The sequence below is a fragment of the Medicago truncatula genome, chromosome 4, assembly GCF_003473485.1.
Source record: "Medicago truncatula cultivar Jemalong A17 chromosome 4, MtrunA17r5.0-ANR, whole genome shotgun sequence".
NCBI classification, from domain to species: domain Eukaryota; kingdom Viridiplantae; phylum Streptophyta; class Magnoliopsida; order Fabales; family Fabaceae; genus Medicago; species Medicago truncatula.
In genome coordinates, this window is record NC_053045.1 from 53,024,933 (window position 1) to 53,047,089 (window position 22,157).

The 22,157-nt window shown below is 34.4% G+C and overlaps 1 protein-coding gene and 1 pseudogene across 1 annotated transcript; one reads left to right on the forward strand and one right to left on the reverse strand.

Moving 5' to 3' along the window:
* Positions 1-12,307: 12,307 nt before the first annotated feature.
* Positions 12,308-14,452, forward strand: LOC25480442 (protein EMBRYO DEFECTIVE 514). The gene is made up of 2 exons (XM_039833082.1): positions 12,308-12,724; positions 13,957-14,452. The coding sequence occupies exons 1-2, from the start codon at positions 12,383-12,385 to the stop codon at positions 14,278-14,280; spliced, it is 666 nt and encodes a 221-aa protein (XP_039689016.1). The 5' UTR covers positions 12,308-12,382; the 3' UTR covers positions 14,281-14,452.
* Positions 14,453-18,786: 4,334 nt separating this feature from the next.
* On the reverse strand, positions 18,787-19,443 carry LOC120579986 (ATP synthase subunit a, chloroplastic-like; annotated as a pseudogene).
* Between the last annotated feature and the right edge of the window lie 2,714 nt (positions 19,444-22,157).

Genomic DNA, 22,157 nt, shown 5'->3' on the forward strand with positions numbered 1-22,157 from the left:
ATTTGTTAGCAAGAACTCATTATGTTATGTTAGTTTCCACATTCATGATTATATGTCATTTTGTATTGAGATTGTTATCATTAATGAAATGAGTTAAGTTTGTTTTTGTAAAATGAATTTAATTGAAGAAGAAAATTTCCTTTGATTTCTATTTGGTAAGTGAATACGTCACCACTTGGTCATGTCAATCACATGTTTTTGTCCTTTTGTCACTTTCTCAAATGTCTGCACATGTTCTTGCCCCATTGTGGGCTTGTCATTTCTAGTTCTTTACTTTGATATATTATTGGTGGAGGCTCCTCATGCATGCTTAAGAATGTATTACTTGGCATAATTGAAGAATCCACACCCTTTCAATATCAAACATGTCTACTATGGTGGGCCTTTTTATAGTTATAGTTATCGTCCCTGGGTATATATGTGTACAAAAACTAAAATCATATAAATTTACACTTATAATAACAACAATATTTATAACAATCTCATATGATAGTACGAAGAGAAGTGTTAGAAACATTTTATTCAACATTTTCTATAAGACTCGGTATTTTATTAGGTGAAATTTGTGTGGATTCCACCACTCTATGATCTTCATTTCTAAAGTTTAAGATCCACACTAATTTTATCTAATAAAAGAGCGAGTGTTAGAAATAATGTTAAAAAAAGAGTATTTTAACACTCATTGAGCACAAATATTTGCCTAATTTAATGGTAAAAAAGCACTATCAATGATTAATCTCTATGATAAAAAAGCGTTTTGAAATTTTCCTATGATTTTTTTTTTTTTTGGCAAAAAAAATTTCCTATGATGTTTGGGCGATTTTTGTTAATGGTATATATATATATTAGATGAAACAGAGTACAAGTAAAAAGGGATAACTAGCTTCCAACCTATTTGCAGTTGTCTTAGTCGTGTTCTATTGATCATTGGATTTGTGTAATGGGAACTTTTATAAACTACGGTTTTGTATAAATAAATACATAAAAAACATGTTATCCAAAAAAATAAAAAATACATGAAAACATAAACATATAATTTAATTAATATGATGATGTCAAAGAGGATGTAGTATTTAAAAATTTGGAATGTTATTGTCCATGATTTGATCTAAAAAATAGAAGATAAGAGTCCACGTTTGTATAAGAGAGTAAAAGAATGGTCTTACAATTATTAGATTCTTACAGGAGTTGTTGTCATATAGTTACAAGAGCTGCATCATTATATGCTTTTAAGTATAAAATTGGCCCACTATTTAAATAAAACTAGTGGACTGACTAGGCTGAAATAGTTAATCTATGAATTTCGGCAAAAAGCAATTCACCCAACACACCTAATTTGTGCAATATAGTATGGATATGAGATTTTTATATAGACACACCTAAATTTTATGTTCTTCTTTTGGGTCTTTTTGAGATAGGTGAGCTATCAATTCTCAAAGATAATTCCATAGTTGTATGGCTAGTATAAGGACAAGCATTCCTTCCTTGAGTTCCAATTTTTAGTATTGTCCGTTTGTGAAAAGGAGGGCACCACATTTAGCTGTATATTGTGGAAATACTAAATGAGCATGCACCAATAATAAAGTGTGGTCGATTCTTCATAATTAAGCTATATATTGATCATATTTTCCTTCTCTTCATCATAGCTATAGTGCTTTACCCCTACTAGCTTTTAATATAAATCTACACATGTTAGGGTTAGGGTTAGTCACCAAACACTAACTACCTAGGTCTATATACAGTACTCATCAAGCCATATATTGACCGTACGTCTTTTTCATATGAAATGAAATGAAATGAAGAAATAGACGGAATAAACTCGAATTCATATCAAAGAGAAATTCATTAAATTAAAACATGAAAAAACGGCAAGTGGTGGTGGTGGTGAAACGCAACAGTACTTCATCTTCAAGAAATACTACTGTTGGATATGGAGAGTGTCAAAAGAATCATGCAGCTTATAGTGGAGGCTATGCTGTTGATGGATGTATGGAATTCATGGCATGTTCAGGGGAAGAAGCACTTACATGTGCTGCTTGTGGTTGTCATAGGAACTTCCACAAAAGAAAAGTATTGCAAAGTACAGACTGAGGTAGTCAGTAGTACCTTAATTCTTTCTGATTGTGTATTCAATTAACTCATTCATCTGTACTTTTCTTCTCATATTCATCTTTCTTTTCGAGTGCTTGTAAGTCTTGATTTCCAATAGATCAAAGAAATTTATTAGTTCTTGTAAAAAGAAAATTAAGCTTCTGAATTTATGTTCCTTGAATAATATCAATGTATCCAATATTTGTTTTTTCCATACTTTTTTCTTCCTATTCTTTGTAAATCTTGTCAATTTCTACGTTGTAAAGAATATATGGTGCAGAAAGATCATAGGCCAGCTATAGAACAGAGAGGATACAAAGCGACCTTAACTAGTGTTTTGTTTTTGGATATTTATTTATTTTTGTTTTTTTTGCTCTAAAATCATATATCATGTTTTGGCTAAACCAATTAGACTCCTTTGTCATTTGCACTTGTAGACTTTGCTTATAGAAAATGATTTTATATCAAAAAACCGTGTTATGACTTTTGTGTTTTTTCTTTAGAAATATGTGTAAATTGAAGGAGTTAAAAAAATAAAAAAAAATAAAAAAAAAGCAATAAAATGAGAAACTCCATATCACATTAAAGAAAGTGGAACCATAAATATACACATGCAGAAGACATCATCAAATGACATCACGGGCCCTTTCTATCCAAAAAAGACATCACGGGCCCTTGTCAAATTAGAAATAAATAAATCAAATTACAGACTTACAGCAGCATGTGTTTTTTTCTAACCAAAAGTTATAACATGTGTTAAACATTAACACTTGTCTTCAAATGGAGAAAGGAAGTTAGATGGGTGGTATTTCCTAAGAGAATAGAGATTTGAGTAATGATAGTATTTGTTGAATGTTTTGTGATAACTTTTTACGCAACCTTCTTTTTTCTTTTTCTTATGGTTAAAAACAGTTGATTGAGAAAAAAAAGGTATAGTAGGATTATAATGTGAATATGAAAGATAAAGTTGTTTAAAAGTTGTCATAAAATAGTTGTATAAATGTCATTTTTCTAGAGATTTAGCAAACCATTTCTCTATGTCAAAAATTGAAGAGGTGGTTACGTAGTGTGGTGGTAACAAACATCCGGCATCATGATAGGATCAATTTTGCTTTTGTGAAGTTCTTTAGGCACATTTTGGAAGGAGAGGCTAGATTCATGTTTGATCAATGTCGCTGTAATGCTACTTTACCAAACAATTTTATCTCCTACTTTGTTAGGTTGATGTTGAAGGTGGCCTCCCCATTTTCATTGACGAATTTTCAGCCGATATCTCTTCTTGTTTGTTTATACAGATTAATATCAACAATGTTAACAGCGAGATTAGCTCGGGTTATGAATATGGTGGTTGCTACCATTCAATTGACTTTTATCAATGGAAGAAATTTAGTTGATGGGGGCAATGGTGGTCTATGAGATTATTGAAATGACAAAGAAAACATGTTAGAAATATTTAGTCAATAAAGTAGATTTTGAAAAGGTGTATAGTAATAAATGAATTAAGTGGACTTGTGATTGTGTTTTTGGGGGGAAGATGTCAGTTAATAGAAGCTAATCTACTGAAATTAATATTTAAAGAGGTCTAAAATAAGGTGATCTGCTAGCGTCATTTTTATTCTTGTTGGTTGTTGAGGGGTTAATGGTTTGTTGAAAAATGTTGTGGCGGAAAAACTTTTTACGGGTTCAAAGTTGGTCAAAGGGTTATTTTTTATCTTCAATATGCAAATGATACATTATCTATATGTGAAGCTTCTTTAGATAATATATGAACATTGAAGGCGATTTTTCAAGGTTTTGAGTTGGTCTTTGGATTGAAGGCGAGTGTTTGGAAAAGTTGTACAGTAGATGTGAATGTGACTATGTGGTTTATGCAGATGGTGTGAATGTTCCTAAATTGTAGGGAGGAGTTAGTTCCTTTCAAGTACTTTGGTCTCTCGATAAAGGTGAATCCATGGGGTATTTATACAAGGGAACTAGGATTAGAACAACTTTGTCTGAGACTAGGTTGTGGACAATTGAGACTTTAATCTTGGGGGTCAGATAGGGTTTCTCAATTTAGTATTGAAATTCCTTCCTATTTTTATCGTTCCATTATAATGATGTCGGTTCAAGCCTGGAAGAAGGTGGTGGAGATTCAGATGGAGTTTCTATTGGGCATAGTGAGAGTGGAAAGAAGATTAGTTGGGTAAGTTCGGAGTTAGTGTGTCAATCAAATAGAAACGAAGGCATGTGAGTGAGAGATGTAATAGAGATTAATTTAAGTCTTCTTTCTAAGTGGAGATGTGGAGTTTCTTCAAAGTGACTGACCGTTATTGAAGGAAGTTCTAGTAGGAAAGTATGAGGATCAATTTTGTTTTTTACTCTTTATGAATTTTCTGGTTTTAATGTTGTTTACAATCTATTTCTTCATGAATCTAGTGAAGTGATAGCGATGTACCTGCGGCCCTACTCTGGTAACGTCTTGTGTGATCATATTAGAGCTTTTGACAATAAATATAATTGCCAATTTAAAAAAAAGGCTTAAATATGCAAACCGTCCCTGTAATTTCGCGCATTTTTGCAATTCGTCCCTGTATCTTTTTTTGTTTCAAAACTCTCCTTGTAAGCTTTTTTCGTTTTGCAAATGGTCATTCCCGTTAACTCCCGTTACAAAAACGGCGAGGTGGCAGACGGAGACACACGTGGCTTACGGTGACTTGGCAAAAGGAGGGTTACGTGTCAAAAGAGCTGGGTAGTGGCTAGATTGAGGGACTACAAAGAAAAACGAAAAAGTGCAAAGGGATGAAATTAAAAAGTCATAAATATCAAATTTTTAATTTAAAAACTGTAGTTTTCATCTTCTTCATCCTTCTGTTTATTTGTTCAGCATCTCTCACCCACTACCTTCTTCATCTTTCTTGCCAAATTTTCATCTCATCCAATGTCTTCTCATTCCATTACCAATTCATCTTCAATTGAAATGCCTATTTGTGGTTGCAACAAAACAATGAAGATGTTTATCTCAAATTCAATTGACAACCCTAAAAGGAGATACTGGAAATGCCCAACATTTATGGTGAGTTATTTTGTATAATACTTTGTTTGTTGGGTATTTTGGCACACTTTAATGTAATTAAAAGATGTGTATGGTTGATTTTGTTTTTAGGGTCCTAATAGTTGCAAGTTGTTCATATGGGATGATGAAATTGATGGACATCCTCCATATGTTTGTCCAGGAGTAGTAAGAAGAGCTTAAGCATCACCTTCGAATGTCACAAAACTTCCATGTGATTGCAATTGTGAAGAGATGTTGAAAGACATTACTGGAATAATGAAGGAATTCGGAATCAACAAAAATGAGAAGTTAAAGAAGAAGCTCCAATACTCAAGAAAGAAGGCAAATTTGTTTATGGTTATGTTGGTTGTATTTTGGGCAATGTTCATTTCATATATGAAGATGTAGTGTAATGACTCGGTTCAAATGTTAAATCAATGTTATGAAGTTTATGACATTGTTGATTGTAATGAAAAGAAGTTGTGTTTCTTGAATCAATGAAATGAAGTTTGTTTGTCATGCTATTGTTGTATGCTTGTTCATTAGTTTGTGATTCACTGTTAAAGTAATATGATTATAGTAAGCAAAGTTGTAGTCATAATTATCTTGTTTCATAGCAAAATGCACCAAAATGGTCATTACTAACACCATAATGTACCAAGACATAACACCAAAATGGTCATTACAAACACCATAATGTACCAACATAACTTGATAGGTAAGACAACTACAGGTCATTACCAACATCATAATGTACCAAAACATAACATAACAGGTCCAATAGCACCAAAACATCCAAAAAAAAAAGGTGCTAACCAAATTACAGTTTCAACATAAGCATCATAGTGCAACTAATAGGTTCATAGCCAAAAAGTAAAGTAAAACTTAAACATTAAACAGTTTCATAATCTAGTATGTAGATAATGTGTCCTTCCCATCAGTTCCTTTTGCTTGGTTGTTCTTCTGAATATTCTCATTCCAATTCACTAGACCTGTGACCAACTCCCTTGTAACCTTTTCTAGTTCCTCTGGTGGAAGCATCTTCAGGTCTCTCAACATTGCTTCAGCTTGACTCTCTGATGGACCCCCAACAGTCATGACCTTCTTGCCTTGAACTTTTGCAATATTCTTTTGACATTTCAACAAACCAGTAATAACATCAGTTGTGTCATCAAAATTTGATGGTGGCAATGGCTGGTTCTGAGTTGCTTCCTTTAGACCACTTATGTTCTGAGTTGCTTCCTTTGGACCACTTATGCTTTCCTGAGTATGATCAATTGAATTTGCAGCAGTCAGAGTCAATATCAAAAAGAAATTCAATCCTAATATCAAAATCTATGCAATCCTAATATCTATTGAAAATGTTTACACTTACATTGTTTGTAGTTTTAGTGCAAGTAGCAAATTGAAAATCTCTTCTAGGCCTCTTTGATGGGTCTGACTCAAGTGCATCTTCAATGACCAATGGTTCATCAACTGCACTACCAGGACCCTTTAGTTGAACACATCTGAGTTTTCTACATCTATTACTTCTCCTAAGATTTTTCACGTTAACAACTTTTTGGCCTTTGCAGCTCCCATCATGAGGTCCCTAATGAGTGTACCTCCTCCAAATTTCTTTTTGAAATTGGCATATAGATGCCTCAAGCATAACCTATGCTCCACACTCTCAAACATCTCCTCAAACACAGAAATTAGACCTTGTACATTAGAAAAATTCAGTTTTTTTAACTTAAATAATAATTAGAGATATAATAATAAATCAAAATTAAAACTTTTTTGTTTTACCTTTTGCTGGTCAGAAATGAAGACCCATCTTTTTTCTTGGCCAATATCATCCAACAACAATTTTAGAAACCACTGTAACACCCCGTTTTCCCAATATCAAAATTTCATTAAAAACATAGCATTTATCAGAGTAAGCATCAAAACAACGGGATATCACATATAACATAATCCAACAGTCAAATAATAATTTAACCAATATCTTAAACATTGCAGCGGAAAATCATAATCATAATTCGTAAAACGTTTTGGCACGCAGGCCCAACAAGTATCTCAAAAGAGTTAGTCAAAACAGTAAATATTCATGGCAGTTCACGTAAGAGAATGAAGCATGTTATAGCATAAAACCCTAGACGACACAGTGAAGGCAAGGCCACTCACGACGGCAACTGCACACTAAGCACGATCACCTGCAAGTTACCCATACGAAGGGCAACATTTTCAAGCAGAAGGGGTGAGATTTCATAATAAAATAACATTAATCAATGTAATTGCGAATCATAAATTAACATCATAATCATTCCATTATTAACTTTGCATAAATGCTAAACAGTTATCACGTAATCATATATCCAATTCATTATGAACAACGTAACATAATCAATAAGCACTTATCACGTAATCACATATTCGTTCATTATCAACGGGGCATCTTAATCATGACAATGTGACAATGCTCCTAGACTCCTTATATGCATGTGGTACCAATCGTCATCATAAGTATTAATATACTTTAATCGTGCGGAGGACAAAGCTCCTATAAAACGTGCGGAGGACAAAGCTCCTAATATTCGTGGTGAGGACTAAGCTCAATGATATGCTATGCATGGACACATATGAACAAAACATCGTAATCAACTTATCAACATGCATCCAATAATTTGGAGCTAAACTTCATCATATAATTATGCACTTAGTTAAATAACGGAAGCAGCATAAACAGGTCACATAACAAGATGATATCATTATATCAAAGCACATAATTTGTATCATTATCACATCTTCTTATCTTGCATGAGTATACAATACAATAGTTCATATTCAATTAATATTAATATAACTTAAACAACTCTACAGTCTGCATTAAACGACATCACTAGGTCTCATTACCAGTTAGGGGTTCATTCTTGATCAACAAGTGCGACACAGATCGCATAAACACATAAACAAGTTCATCCTGGTTGTACTCGCGAGGCGAGAGTACTTACTCGCCATGGCGAGTACCACTCAACTCCCAAACTAAGGTTGTTCTGGGTTCCCTCTGATCCTACATTCATTCCTAATCAATACTAGGTATGTTCAGGTACTCAAAGGCATACAAGATTCAACTAAAAAGGTCGAAACACGAAATATGACATGCACTCTGCCTAAGCTCGCGAGGCGAGGAAGGGTTGCTCGCCATGGCGAGTTGTACCAAACAACTCGCGAGGCGAAGGGAAGGGGCTCGCGTGGCGAGCGATGAAGTTCATCACTCGCGAGGCGAGGATCATCACTCGCCGTGGCGAGCGATGAACAGAAGCACGGGCAGACTAGGGTTTTTCTCAAAAATCCATCACACAACATGGTTCAAAGCGTGGTTTTGATTCCATAATTCATCCTAAACATATTCTAAGGTTAAAGGACGGTTCTTTCATCAATCTAACAAGTTTTACCGTTTGATCATCAATTTTTAGGGTTTTGACCTAATTCCAAAACTTCTCTAAATCAATCCTAACTTTGTCAACTAATCATCAGAATTACAGTAAATAACATTATTGAATTATTAGTCTCACCCTTACCTTGTATGAAGAAATCGCAGCCCTCACTCTAGGTTCCTCTTCTCTTGGCTTTTTCTTCCTTTTCTCCAAAAACAGTCGTACGTACTTTTTTTGTTTTTCTAAACTAGGTCTAACCTTTTATATCTCCTCTTAAAATACTTATCTTATCTCACTTCCTCCCCCAATACTATCTAAAATATCAAAACAGCCCTCAACTAAATATTTTATATTATTTTCAAATCTTTATTCTATTTAACAATAAAATAAATCTCATATCATAATCAAATCCTCCAAAACTCATAACTTATCACGTCATCAATCAAATCATCATAAATCATCAAACATACCAAAATCATGCATATATTATATAATTATAATATAATGACCTAAACTCGATTAAATAAACGATTAAACGAAAGTGGGCGTTACAACCACCTCCATGACTCTTTTGTCTCAGTTTCACATACACCAAAAGTTAATGGAAAATACTGGTCATTTGGGTCTCTACCAACAACAATTAAAAGAGTACCTCCATACTTGGTCTTAAGATGACACCCATCAACTCCTATAAAGGGCCTACAAGCATTAAACCCTCTCTTGGTTCCATCTAAACAGAAATAAAAAGAAGAAAACCTAGGTTGTAGTTTTGGACCTATCCTTTCAACATTGATTTTGCAGTTGTTACCACCATTCACCCTCTTCAATTCAGCTAAGTACCTCCACAATAGACTGTATTGTTTTGCAGCATCTCCCTCAAGCTTCTCCTTCGCTATTTTTTTGGCCCTCCATGCTCTGCTCATTGTTATACCCACTGCATTTGTACTTCTCATATCAGTAACAATACTCTTGAGACTCAGATCTTTGTCAGATATTGACATCTTAGCAAACACAGCCTTAGAAACCCACTTGGAATTTGCAGATCTATTTTCTGTTTTACTTTCACACGTGTGGTCACCATACCACCTTTTCATCCTAAAAGTATGTTTATCTCCAACTTTACTTACTAATGCTAAAAACCCACAATTACCCTTGCACATTGCCCTTACTCTTATTTTATCATTTTTAGTAAACTTTATCTCATACCCATTCAAAACATTCCACTCAATAATTACCTCCTTAAATTCAGCTAGTGACTTAAACTCCAAACCCACTTTAAACTTGTATTTCTTGTGTAAGTCTGCCATCACAAACTTCTCATATCTGGGTTCTTGATCATCATCTGAGACATCAGGGTCACTGCTACCTAGCTCTTCACTAACATAACCAACATCCAAACCATCTACAACAACAGAGGATGAACCAGCTTCACCACGAACCACATTCATCATTGGCATTTTATCTACCACTACATTACCAACTATAGGAGGAGTCTCATCATCTTCAACTAAAAACCCATCATCCATGCCTAGAGCTCTTTCCTCCTCACTATCATCCAATCTTACTCCAGCAGCTTCATCTTCACTACTTCCCATATAGTCATCAGAACCATCACCACTCATTTCTTCATCATCACATACACCATCACCTTCATTCATTGTGCCTTCTTCAACTAAATGACCTTCTTGACCTCCAACTCCCCCTGACATGTCCAAGTCCATAGAACTCTGCCCCACATCCATAGAACTCTGCCCCAAATGTGAACCTACCATCCCTATAACTGAATGTTCAACATATAAATGAGCCACACGTTTGTTCTCAACAACATCAGTGTCATTATCATCAACAATCCTTTTGTATTTATCATCTTCAATAACATACCATCATAAACGATACTTAAGGTGATAATCATAACCTAACTCTTTTAGTATACCAGTAGCTTCAAAGTAACACCACCTATCCCTATCAATCCCATTAACTACGTGTTCTTGACCCCCAGTGTAATACAAAATGTAGTCCCTAACAAATTCACCCCCATGGTGAAATACAACTGACACACTCATCCCTGCCAAATTTTAGAAACATAAACTTTGTTAATAAACCTTCATCTTCGTCTCTACCAAAACCACATGCAACAACAACACAAAAACAAGTATAAAACGACATCAAACAACATATAACGACATCCATTCTACTCTTTTACATCATTATAAACTAACATTCAAAGATTTTTTGATTCAAACAACAAACAAAAGATAACAAGAAAAAAAAACAGAGGATAGAATAGAATGTTCTACCTCAATCGCAAGCCAAAAACCACTTCTTTTACCGTCGATTACACTTTGTTGCCGTGATTCACCGTCAAATCGCCTCCGTCTCTGTTCTTACAGCATGACTTTTTAGCTTCTCTGAAACCCTATTTCACAAGGATGAAATGCAAAAATGAGAGCATTTTTTGAATAAATAGGGGGGAAATCAAAAGACAGGATGACTCATCAAATTATTTGATATTTACGACTTTTTAATTTCATCCCTTTGCACTTTTTCGTTTTTCTTTTTGGTCCCTCAATCTAGCCACTACCCAACTCTATTGACACGTAAACCTCCTTTTGCCAAGTTACCGTAAGCCACGTGTGTCTCCGTCTGCCACCTCGCCGTTTTTGTAACGGGAGTTAACGGGAAGGACCATTTGCAAAACGAAAAAAGCTTACAAGGAGAGTTTTGAAATAAAAAAAGATATAGGGACGAATTGCAAAAATGCGCGAAATTACATGGACGGTTTGCATATTTAAGCCTTAAAAAAGTTATAATTGTACAACCCAAAATTTGACCGAAAATTGATGATGTGGGATAATTTAAGCTAACGTAGCATACATTTTTTCCGGTGGTGACGTAGCATACATTTTAATGTTATGTGAATGTCATGTCACTATTTGTTAATTCTTGAAAATTCAAATTCTTTTATTATTTTATGAATTTATAAATGATTAGTAATTAATTATTTACAAATAAAATTTAAAAAAAAAAAAAAAAAAGTTCAAAAACAAGGGCTGTTTTCTTCAAGAGTCATTGTAACTCTACTTAACCCAACATAGAACTAAAAAAAACTGCCACATATTAAAATGGAAGAAGCTTTTCTTTTTCCATTTCATATCAAAGAACAAAAAATGACAAGAAAAAGCAATTGTGATTCAAGTTCCATTTCATATCAATGAACACCAAATGGCAAGAAAAAAGTGTTGATTTTTTTTCCCTTTCCACATTGGACCTAACTGAAATACCGTGGTTTAATGTATATTCTTCGGTTATACTCATATAATTTAGTTGAAGACCGTTTATTTTCTTATCATCCAACTTTCTTACGCACTTTATTTAAATTATAAATAAAATCTAAATTTTTTTTGTGTATTTAGAATTTTTTTTTTTTTTAAGAAGTGTATTTAGAGAATGTTTTAAACAGTTTTAATGTGCATTTAATGTTTATTAAATTATACTCCCTCCATTCTAAATTGTATGACGTTTTGGATATTTTACACATATTAAGAAATGTAATTAATATTGTGTGGGAAATAGATATTATGAGTTGTTTTACAAAATTGTCCTTAATAAATGATATAGGAAAAATAAATAAAAGAATTAAAAAAAGAAAGAGAAATAAATAATTAAGGATATAATAGAAAAAATAACATTAATATTTCATTGGTATTATAAAGTGACATACAATTTGAGACAAATTATTTTTCTAATCACATACAATTTGGGATGGAGGAACGGAGGAGTATAATCTAAAAAGTTTACAGGGTTTATTGAACAAGAGAACCCTCACATTCGAACAAAAATGACGGAAACCGCTGCACCAGAACCACAAATCGTAGAGTCCAACGCCACCGTCGCCGTAGACATGGTTATTGAAAACGCTGAACTCGCGGAGGTTACCGCCATCGATTCAGAAGCGAACGACGAGTCCAATCAGAAGCGTGCCAGAGATGACGACGAAAAACGTGTTACCAAGAAGCAAAAGGTGGAAGCAGAAGTGGAAGAGGATGAAGAAGGAGAAGAAGAGAAGAAACCATCAGGCCCTGTGAAATTGGGTTACAAAACTTTCGGCTCTTCTTTGGAGTTGTTCGATTATTTCAACAGTTTTCTTCATGCTTGGGGTCCTAATCTTAATGTTAACAAGGTTAGCAATTCGTCTATCTAATTACTTATCACTTTTGCATTATCCCTTAAATTGACATTATTTTGATGTTAATGATATTATGTTGTGGGTGATTTGAGTCTTCGTGCCTGTTTTGTTTGGAACATTTTAGCTTTATACATTTAAGTCATTTAGTTTCTAGAGCTTCAGAGTTCAACCCTTTAGTAGTATTGATGTGAAGGGGTTGCAAATTTGTGAATTGGATTGAATGGTATACGGAAATGTTACTGAACTTATAAGGCTGTGTTTTCATTGAGAGTAGAAGGCGAGCAGAGGGAGAGACCTAGCCGTTTAGACTTTCATTGAGAGTTTAGAGGAAAATGAGACGAGGGCTTTGAGGATAACGAGAGATTCCCCGATAAAAGTGACGGATTCTCCTATGTTTCTCTTTCTCCCCTTTCCTCCAAAGCCCTCCCGTCCCTTTCCCTTCTAACTCCTAAATTAATAAAGTCTAAGTTTTGTAGGCTTTGTTTGGGAGTTTTGAGGGGAAGGGAGGAGAGAGCTTTGAGGGGTGGGAAATAAAGGGAAAAATGGAGAAATCTTTCACATTTTTTTGAAAGAGTATTATAACAACATAGATTTAATTGAAGAATTCATATAAACCCACCAAAATCCTTCTCCAATACAACTTTTTGAGTTTCCCCTAATGAGGAAGATTTTTTATTATGAAAAAAATAACCCTGAATCCTCACAACAAAATCCTCAATTTCGTCCACTTGCTCCTTCCTTTTTTCCAAAGCCCCGCCCCTCCAAACTCACAAACAAAGCCTAAAATGAGAGGAAGCACATGAATAAATTACTAAAAAAAAAAAAAAAACACTTCAAAATCCTTATTTTGTTTTTAGTGCTTCCATGAATTGAGGGTTTTGAACTTGCACCGGCTGTAAGAGTAGAACTTTCGGCTGCTAGGTTAATCCAACATCTGACCTTGGACTGCATTGAGCTGCAGAGAATTCGAGCTGGTATTACACAGGGGTCTGTGAAATGGTTTTATATGCAATTACGCGATGATTTAAAATTTCATTTATATATCAACATGTCAGGATTAAACTGCTTGCTTGAAAATTAATTGCCCCAGAATTTGTAAACTGAGCTTTCAATCTTGTTATGATGTCTCTGTAATGTTACAGTGTAGTATCATGAAGAACTCGCTAGTGACAACCTAAGTTTTTTTGTTACTAATTGGATTGACTTTGGGTTGTTTTATGTGGCAGTATGAACATACGATGTTACTAGAATTGCTCATGAAAGGTCATCCAGAGCCTGATCAAAAGATTGGGGGAAAAATCCGTGCTTTCCAAGTTCGCAAGCATCCTACATGGAAAAGCAAGTGTTTTTTTCTCGTTAGGGAGGATGAATCAGCTGATGATTTTAGCTTCCGTAAATGTGTGGATCATATTCTTCCCTTGCCAGAAGCAATGCAAGTGAAACACGATGCAAACAGAGCATTAGGTGGTTCTGGTAAAGGAAAGCATCGCGGTGGTGGTGGGAGAGGAGGTGCACGCGGACACGGGGGAAAGGGAAAACCTAGACATTGAGTGACTAATCTATTGCTGGTCATGGATGTGTTTTTTTAAGATTATAATGTTTTTCTGTATACTTAACTAAGCTTGTTTCATGTTTCCTGCCGGTAGTAAACAGCTAGTAGATGTAGTATTATGTAAAATACATATTTGACTTTTTTATTTAAGCCCTGATCCTTTGCTAAAATTGTCTCTTCAATGCATGTTCGTTGAATAACATGGCACTAATCTAGTACTATGTGATGATATTATCAGAGGTCTGTATTGAAGCGCAACAGTATTTGGTTCTCTGATAATGTTTGTGTTTTGGTTCAATACATGTTCGTTGAATAACAGCATTAACAAGTGTTTTGGTTCTTATTTGATCAGAAGCGCAACAGTCACTTAAGTCTCTTTTTTTAAAGGAAGAATTAAACTACTACGGGAAGGCTAGGGGGGGTGCAAACACAAATAGTACAAATTAAGCAAAGGGAAAACATAGCCCAAATATAACTTAAGAGAAAGTAGTAGTAGACCGGCCCTTATTAAAGAGTAAATCAGCACACTTTTTGACTTCATGGTAGATATGAACAAGAGAAGTTCTTCAATTCCGTTGCAGGATAAGAAAAATAATATTATCTAAAAGAGGTTGAAGGAAACAAATGTAGTTCTTATGGAAGACACAATGTTGACAACCACTTCAGAATACGTTCCAAAAATAACTTGAGGGAGAAGTAAGTCTTTAGCAAGCTTTATTCTCAAGTGAAGAGCTCAAAACTTCTTCCAAACAGCATTACATGAATCAACCTTAGTGTAGAAACTTGCGATGAAATTTCCATTAGAATCTCTAGTCCACCTCATGTCGAACAACTTGTATTGCCATAATGTTAAAAATGAAGTGCACTTTGTAAAACATGCTTACAAAGTCTTGATGCGGCACGTTGAAGAAGAAAAATGACTATTACTCCATAATATGATTTGGAACAAGAAGGTCCCATTGAATGTTCTTTATTTTCTTAGCGACTGTAATATGATCAGTTGCATACAAAAGATAATTAGTTAAAAACAAGTGTTTTAGTTTTGAATGGTAATCTGTGTTTTGGTAGCGTGGTGAGAAAGAAGCTGGACATTATAGCCTGTTTGAAACAGTTTTTGTTTTCAGTTTTTGAAATATATAAATCATCTTCTCACAATAGTTATTATTTTACATGTTTTAGTTTTAGTCCCCAAAACCAAAAAATTTTCCAAATCTGTAATTTTAAAAATAGTTTACCAAAAAAATTTTTAATTTTCAAATTTTTAAAAACTAAAAAAGAGTTTTTGGGAAGTGTTTCAAACAGGCTCTTGTGGAAATATTCGAATTTTATTTTATTTTAGGAAAATCAAATAAACTTTTGTCAATTATTAAATGTGAACGAATGAAACGGAAATATTTTGTAGTTCGATATAACATCTTTTTTTTTTTAATCACATGTCGTAAACAACTTAGATATCATCCGAAATTATAGTTCTCAATCTAATATTTCTAATATTAATTAAATATAATATACTAATAATTAATATACTCATCAATTTTGTGAGAGTTAACTTAAAATCAGGTTTCTGCACAATCGTGGCACGACAGCTGGGCTTCGCGGCACGATGGAGGTTTTAGTTTTTTGGGCAAGGCACTGGAAAAATCGTGGCACGATGGGGTCGCATCGTGGCACGATGGTGCGCTGGCGGATAAAAATAAAACATATTTTTGGGAGCAGATTTGTTACAGTTTTTGTTACAGATTTGTTACAAATTTTAGGCAGATTTGTTATAGATTTTAAGCAGGACTTTTACTATAAATATAGACCTTGTATCAAAGCAAACTTGGAGAGATTGAGATAGAGAGAAACACTATTAGGATTGGAGTCTCTTGGTTACGGGAAGAGATTGGGACTTTGGGTAGAATTAGGCGGAAGACTATTCTTGTAACTCATTGATTTCTCTTTGTAACGTTACTCATCAAATAGTGGATCGGAGGGCTGCTCTCTCCCCCAGACTAGGTCAGATTGGACCGAACTGGGTCAACAAATTCCTTTGTGTTCTTCTTCTTCTTTTGTTCTTCTCACAGTTGTTTTTCTACTTTTGGCTCGTATTTTATTATTCCATGCGCTTTGATTTTGGTTGCTTAATTATCCCTTGCTCCACACATCAAGTTGTTATTGGTGTGATTTTTCGTCGAATTCACAACAATTGGCGCCCACCGTGGGGCAAAGGGTCGAAGGATAATTAAGTACCATGGGTTCAAAGTGGGATATCGAGAAGTTTACCGGAGATAACGATTTCGGGTTATGGAAGGTAAAGATGGAAGCGGTGTTAATACAGCAGAAGTGTGAGAAAGCTTTGAAGGGTGAAGGTTCGTTACCGGTCACCATGTCACAAGCGGAGAAGACCGAGATGGTGGACAAGGCCCGGAGTGCCGTTGTCTTGTGCCTCGGGGATAAAGTTTTGAGAGAAGTAGCAAAGGAAGCAACCGCGGCATCGATATGGGCAAAGTTGGAATCTTTGTATATGACAAAGTCTTTGGCTCATCGGCAATTCCTAAAGCAACAACTCTACTCATTCAGGATGGTAGAGTCAAAGGCCATCATGGAGCAACTTACGGAGTTCAACAAAATCCTAGATGACTTGGAGAATATTGAGGTGCAACTTGAGGACGAGGATAAAGCTATACTCTTGTTGTGTGCTCTACCGAAATCTTTTGAATCGTTCAAAGATACCATGCTCTATGGCAAGGAAGGCACTGTTACCTTGGAAGAAGTTCAAGCGGCTTTGAGAACCAAGGAGTTGACCAAGTCCAAGGACTTGACTCATGAATACGGTGATGGCCTAAGTGTCACAAGAGGGAATGGTGGAGGTAGAGGTAACCGGAGAAAGAGTGGAAACAAGTCAAGGTTTGAATGCTTTAACTGTCATAAGATGGGTCACTTCAAGAAGGATTGTCCGGAGATTAATGGTAATTCCGCACAAATTGTCTCTGAGGGTTATGAGGATGCGGGTGCTCTGATGGTGTGGTGTTGTTTGGAGGAAGAAGAAGGTGATGTGTCTCACCTTGGGATTGATGCCTAGTGGAGCGGTGGGTCGTCTGGAGAGACGTTAAACACTCAACATCAGCCTGGAGAGGCGGTGGTAAGAATACTCAGGATCTACCTGTTGAGGTGGAGTTTCAAGGTTGAAGACATAGTGGGATGTACGCATTTGCTAGTTGAGGTAGAGCACGCTCAGCGTGAGGTGGAGTTGAACACACCGGTAATGGTACGACTATGAAGGACCTTGGGTGCTATGCTCTATGGTGAGCAAGGGATTTCTTCATGAAGTTGGAGAATGTGTAGCACGGCTTGCGAAATTACTCTAAAAGCCAAGAGTGATTGGATGCAAGGTGATCTTCAAGGAAGCGGGAGATGTTCTGCGCTGAAGACGGTATGGTGAATGCTTGTGGGACTACCTAAAACTCCTAGTGTAGTTGGACTACAAGGACCTTCGAGAAGGCGGAAGACATTCCGAGGGCTGAAGGGGTTGAGGTGTATACTTGTGGATTACTCTAAAAGCCAAGGGTGATTGGGTACAAGTAGATCTTCAAGGAAAGCGGGAGATGTCTCGTATTGAAGAGGTTATGGTATAAGTCTTGTAGAACTACCTGAAATTCCTAGCGTAGTTGGACTACAAGCATCTTCGAGAAGGCGGAAGACATTCCGATGGCTGAAGAGGTTGATGGTGTAAACTTGTGGAGCTACTTGGAGTAGTGGGAAGCAAGGGTTTGAGCAGCAAGGAGGTTGATGATCGGCATCATCACTGATTTGAAGTCAAGGTGGAGAATTGTGAGAGTTAACTTAAAATCAGGTTTCTGCACAATCGTGGCACGACAGCTGGGCTTCGCGGCACGATGGAGGTTTTAGTTTTTTGGGCAAGGCACTGGAAAAATCGTGGCACGATGGGGTCGCATCGTGGCACGATGGTGCGCTGGCGGATAAAAATAAAACATATTTTTGGGAGCAGATTTGTTACAGTTTTTGTTATAGATTTGTTACAAATTTTAGGCAGATTTGTTATAGATTTTAAGCAGGACTTTTACTATAAATATAGACCTTGTATCAAAGCAAACTTGGAGAGATTGAGATAGAGAGAAACACTATTAGGATTGGAGTCTCTTGGTTACGGGAAGAGATTGGGACTTTGGGTAGAATTAGGCGGAAGACTATTCTTGTAACTCATTGATTTCTCTTTGTAACGTTACTCATCAAATAGTGGATCGGAGGGCTGCTCTCTCCCCCAGACTAGGTCAGATTGGACCGAACTGGGTCAACAAATTCCTTTGTGTTCTTCTTCTTCTTTTGTTCTTCTCACAGTTGTTTTTCTACTTTTGGCTCGTATTTTATTATTCCATACGCTTTGATTTTGGTTGCTTAATTATCCCTTGCTCCACACATCAAGTTGTTATTGGTGTGATTTTTCGTCGAATTCACAACAAATTTTGACATCTAATAAGAATTTTAATTAATTAATTAATATACTAATAACAGGGTTGAATATGTTTATAGTTCTAATTGAATAAACAAAATAATAAATAAAAATAATATTCATTGGAGTAAAATACAAATTGGTCAAAAAAAGACTATTTTGATAACTAATCAATGATGGCCTTCCATGGATTCACCTATATAAGCCGCAGCTAAGGTAGCAAAAATAAGAGCTTGAATACCGCTTGTAAATAATCCCAGAAACATAACAGGTATAGGAACTACTAAAGGTACTAACGAAACAAGAACAACAACTACTAATTCATCAGCTAATATATTTTCGAAAAGTCGAAAACTAAGCGATAAGAATTTTGTAAAATCTTCTAAGATGTTAATCGGTAAAAGAATTGGAGTTGGTTGGATGTATTTATCAAAATAAGCCAATCCTTTTTTTGAAATACCCGCATAGAAATAGCTACTTACGTAAGTAAAGTTAATGCAACGGTAGTATTTATATCATTTATGAGTACAGCTAATTCTCCATGAGGTAACTTTATAATTTTCCAAGGCAAAAGAACCCCTGACCAATTCGAAACAAATTCGAAACAAAAATAAATAGGAACAAAGTTCCAATAAACGGAACCCAAGGACCATATTCTTCTCCAATATTCTTTGATTGTTCAATTTTTGCTAATCTGTGGAGTTTCATTTTGTGTTGGCAGGGTAATTGGAGTATTTTTTTCTTTTTCTTTTGTTGCTATTGATCATGTCATCAATTTGTAGGTTTGTGTATATTTAGACGGCAAGGACAGGATATATTTGATCTAATCTGGTTTGTATTTGTTTGCTCAATTTGGAAAATGAAGAACATATTAGTCTTCCATAAGCAATTATGAAAATATTTACACTCCTTGTACTTATAAATCACATAGTAATGAATTATTGTTTGGTTTCTTCAAAAAAGAATAAAACTAAAATATCATTAGTTTATGAAAATATTTTTGTATAGTTACTAATAAATTCTCTTTCTCACAGTTAAAAAATACTTTCTCATTTAAAGTAACTTGTAATTTGTGTGAAATTATTAAAGTGACTAATAATTTTTTTACGAAAGTATTGATATATATATTTCATTTTTTTACATAAAATTGAGAAAATAAATTAAATACTACTCCATATAATCGAGTATAAAAGGTAGTACTCTCTTGGTCACAAATTGTAGATCGTTTTGACAATTTCACACAAACTAAAAGAGAGTCTGAATTTTTCGCGATCCAAAATCCCTAATGCATTTTGAATTAAGTGTCACCATTAGATTTCCTTTAATTAAGTGTCACTATTAATTATTACTCCCTCCGTCTCACAATAATAGTCTCTTTAGCATTTTTTCTTTTTCTCAAAATAATTGTCACTTTAGAATACCAATGCAGCATTTATTATTTTTTTTTCCATTACTATACCTTTATTTATTGAATTTCATCCAACTTAACTACTCCACTAACTACAATTAATAAGGGTATTTTTGTAAATGATATTAATTTTACCATTGAAATCAACACAATCAATCATTTCCTTAATAACCATGCACAAACCTTAAACGACTATAATTTAGAGACGGAGGGAGTATGCTTTTTCTAAAAACTTCCTTGTGTATTCATCCCTCAAGATGAAAGAAATTGAGTGAGTAATAAATAAATGGAGATAACCCTAGCTCAAAAAGTAGAGACTTTACAATTGTATGTGTTTACCGTGTCAGTGTCAGTGATGTCATCGTGATCATGTTATCCGCATTATGCACCATTTTTCATTAAGAAATGCACTTAATTAATTCTATATTGAAAAAGGAAATTAGGTGTGATTTTAAAAAATTTATCCTTATTAGCATTGGAAAAATAACTTATTTAAGAGTGTAAGTAAAAGATATGATTTGAAAAAATAATGGTTAAAGAAGCGTTAAAGATTTTTTTTTTCTTCTGTCGCTATTTTATTTGATGAAACTCATGTGGTCTCATCACTTTATATGGTGCATATTACCAAAGTATGGACTAATATAGATTTCATGTAATAAGAGGGTGAATATTCAAAAGAAAGTGGAGGTGTATCTATTTTTGTATTGAAGAATGCTAACAACACTCACTTTTCGACACTTTCTCTAGCACTTACTCTTTTATTGGATAAAATCAATATATGTTCCACCACTTTATGTAGGTTCAATTTTCAAAGCGTAGACTCACAATGATTTAAACCAATAAGAAAGTGAGCATTAGAGAAGATGTTCAAAAGAGAATGTTGTTAGCATTACTTTTTTCTTTTCTTTTTCCAACTAGTTTAGTGCTATAAATTCACCTTTTTAATATGAATAAGTGGGATGTTAAAGATTTAAACTACAACCTCTGCATATATATTATGCAATGCATCTATCAACCAAGTTAAACTCAAGAAAACAAAGGAAAATATTTAAAACCCTTCTCAAAATTATTTTTTGGAAATTTATTTTTCAATATAAATAGGCTTGTGAGTATCTATAACTCAAGAGAGTGAGTATTATAACTTTTCATTACAAAATTTATTTTTTAATTCTATTTTAAGTTTTTTAACTTGTGTTTTTAGAGCACTTAGCATGAAGAAAAAAAATTATTAGTATTATGGAGGGAGAGCCATCGTCCATCACCATTTCCATTTCATAACATAAGGTAATAAATCATTAATGCTTTTTTATGAGTATGTTACATTTCCATGGATATCATTTTATTGTTTTTCTTTCTTGATACTGCTAGTAGAAGGATATCATTCTTTCGGTTTTGTTTTTTGGTCTTGCTAACTAGTACTCTCAGAATAATGGTTAAAAAAAAATTATTTTTGAAGGAGGTTAAAGAAACTATAAATAGAAAATTTGTCTTGAAAATATAAATTTTGACTTTTGATTAAATAATAATTACACTACTTTTTATAAAAATAAAAATAAAAAGTTACTTATTTTGATTGTTTAACCAATGCCTGGAGGACATTGTACAACAATCTCTTTTTTTTTTAACTAAACTAATCTACCGAAATTGACATTGAGTAGAATCAAATGTCCGATAAAAAGTTAAACGCAAAAATTAATCATGCAAGGGACAAAAAAGGAAGGATTAAATAGACTTGTCTATATGTGTCCATTAGTTTGTATTATACCAAAAATAATACGGGCCAATTGTAATCAACGTAGTAAGTAATTGCTACAAGTAGATTCTAGGAATTTTTTTGCTCAAAAAAAAAAGATTCTAGGAATTTTTATTTTTTTTAGGCTAGAGTTTCTAGGAAATTGGTGACCGAAAGCACAGTGTCATGGTCGTGCTCAAGTGTATTCAGCTTAATTTGATCATGATATTATCGCACAGAAGAAAACAGTAAACGTGCATATGCATACATTGATCAGGAAAC

Excerpts from the sequence above, each read along its gene's own strand:
- LOC25480442 (XM_039833082.1), top strand. The coding sequence starts at position 12,383 with ATGACGGAAACCGCTGCACCAGAACCACAAATCGTAGAGTCCAACGCC. Across the intron at positions 12,725-13,956 it reads CTAATCTTAATGTTAACAAG|TATGAACATACGATGTTACT; the intron begins GTTAGCAATTCG and ends TTTATGTGGCAG.